The 1,478-nt window shown below is 46.0% G+C and overlaps 1 protein-coding gene across 2 annotated transcripts in view; it reads left to right on the top strand.

Moving 5' to 3' along the window:
- The window catches only part of CAND1 (cullin-associated and neddylation-dissociated 1), a 58,084-nt gene that overhangs the window by 26,924 nt on the left and 29,682 nt on the right, over positions 1–1,478 (top strand). For both annotated transcript variants that reach the window (XM_006753771.2, XM_015565054.1), the window contains exon 4: positions 355–509. In XM_006753771.2, the coding sequence (XP_006753834.1) occupies positions 355–509 (155 nt within the window). The remainder of the gene's footprint in view (positions 1–354; positions 510–1,478) is intronic.

Raw genomic sequence — 1,478 nt, 5'->3', positions numbered from 1 at the left:
AAGCAAGCAAGCCTCATGTTAGTTTCAAGCTGCCTGGCTGCCGGCCTCCATCTTGGCTGACAGTTAATTTGCATACATTGCTGATTAGCCAATGGGAAGGTTAGTGGTCGTACACCAATTACCATGTTTCTCTTTTATTAGGTAAGGATAATGGAAATCTGTGGGGAGGGGAGATTAGAAACTAACTGCAAGGAGTTTATGTATCAAGAATTTCTTTTATGCCCTTATTTGTATACTATTTATGATTTTGGCATAGTGTGTTTACTTTGTGTTGAAAGGTGCTAGGCAGGAAAGTTAATGTTTCTATTTTTCTGTTTATCTAGATTAAAATCTTTGTTTTTCTTTATATTACAGCCTTGGGCCTTTAGTGAGTAAAGTGAAAGAATACCAAGTAGAGACAATTGTAGATACCCTCTGCACTAACATGCTTTCTGATAAAGAACAACTTCGAGATATTTCAAGTATTGGCCTTAAAACAGTAATTGGAGAACTTCCACCAGCTTCCAGTGGTAAGTAAGCAAGGTCACGTTCTTTTTCCTGTTTCTCTTTGGAGGTATTTCTCTTCTCTTTTTTTCCCCCCTCTGGTCAGGGAGGGAGAGAGGTGGTCCATCCTAAAAGATCTTTGGTAATCATTCCTTTGTACAACTAAGATGAAAAGCCCAGAGTCTTATTTTTTATTAAACTTAAAAATTCACTTTTAAAAGAATTATTTTATAGGATTTAAGTATCTCATAGGAATTTAAATATCTGAATGATTCTTATGTTGGAGCAAGTTTTAATATTGTTGTACTAGAGGTCCGGTGCACAAAAATTTGTGCACTCGGTGGGGGCGGTCCCTCAGCCCTGCCTGTGCCCATTTGCAGTATAGGACCCCTTGGGGGATGTCCACCTGTTGACTTAGGCCCACTCCCCGGGGGGATTGGCCCTAAGCTTGCAGTCAGACATCCTTTTGGCAGCTAGGGAGCCCACGGGGGAGGTCCAACTAAGGGCTTAGGCCCCCAAGGGATCGGGTCTAAACTGTAAGTTGGACATTCTTAGTGCTGCCACGGATGTGGGAGAGGCTCCTGCCACCACCTCTGCGCTGGCCAGCCATGAGCCAGCTTCTGGGTGAGTGGCACTCCCTATATGGAAGTGCACTGACAACCAGGGGGCAGCTCCTGCATTGAGCGTCTGCCTCCTGGTGGCCAGTGCACATCATAGCAACCGGTCATTCTGCTGTTCAGTCAATTTGCTTATTGGCCTTTTATTATTATACTAGAGTCCCGGTGCACAAAAATTTGTGCTCTCAGGTGGGGAGGGGTCCCTCAACCCAGTCCGTGTCCTCTCGCAGTCTAGGACCCTTCAGGGGATGTCCACCTACTGGCTTAGGATTGGGCCTAAGCTGGCAGCCAGACATCCCTCTGGCAGCCCGGGAGCCCTTGGGGGATGTCCACTTGCCAGCGGGGAGCAGGCCTAAGCTGCAGTCAGACATCCTTAGT

The sequence above is a fragment of the Myotis davidii genome, unplaced genomic scaffold (genome assembly GCF_000327345.1).
Source record: "Myotis davidii unplaced genomic scaffold, ASM32734v1 scaffold792, whole genome shotgun sequence".
Taxonomy (NCBI): domain Eukaryota; kingdom Metazoa; phylum Chordata; class Mammalia; order Chiroptera; family Vespertilionidae; genus Myotis; species Myotis davidii.
The sequence above is the reverse complement of the archived record's forward strand: the minus strand, read 5'-3'. Positions and strand labels throughout refer to the sequence as shown.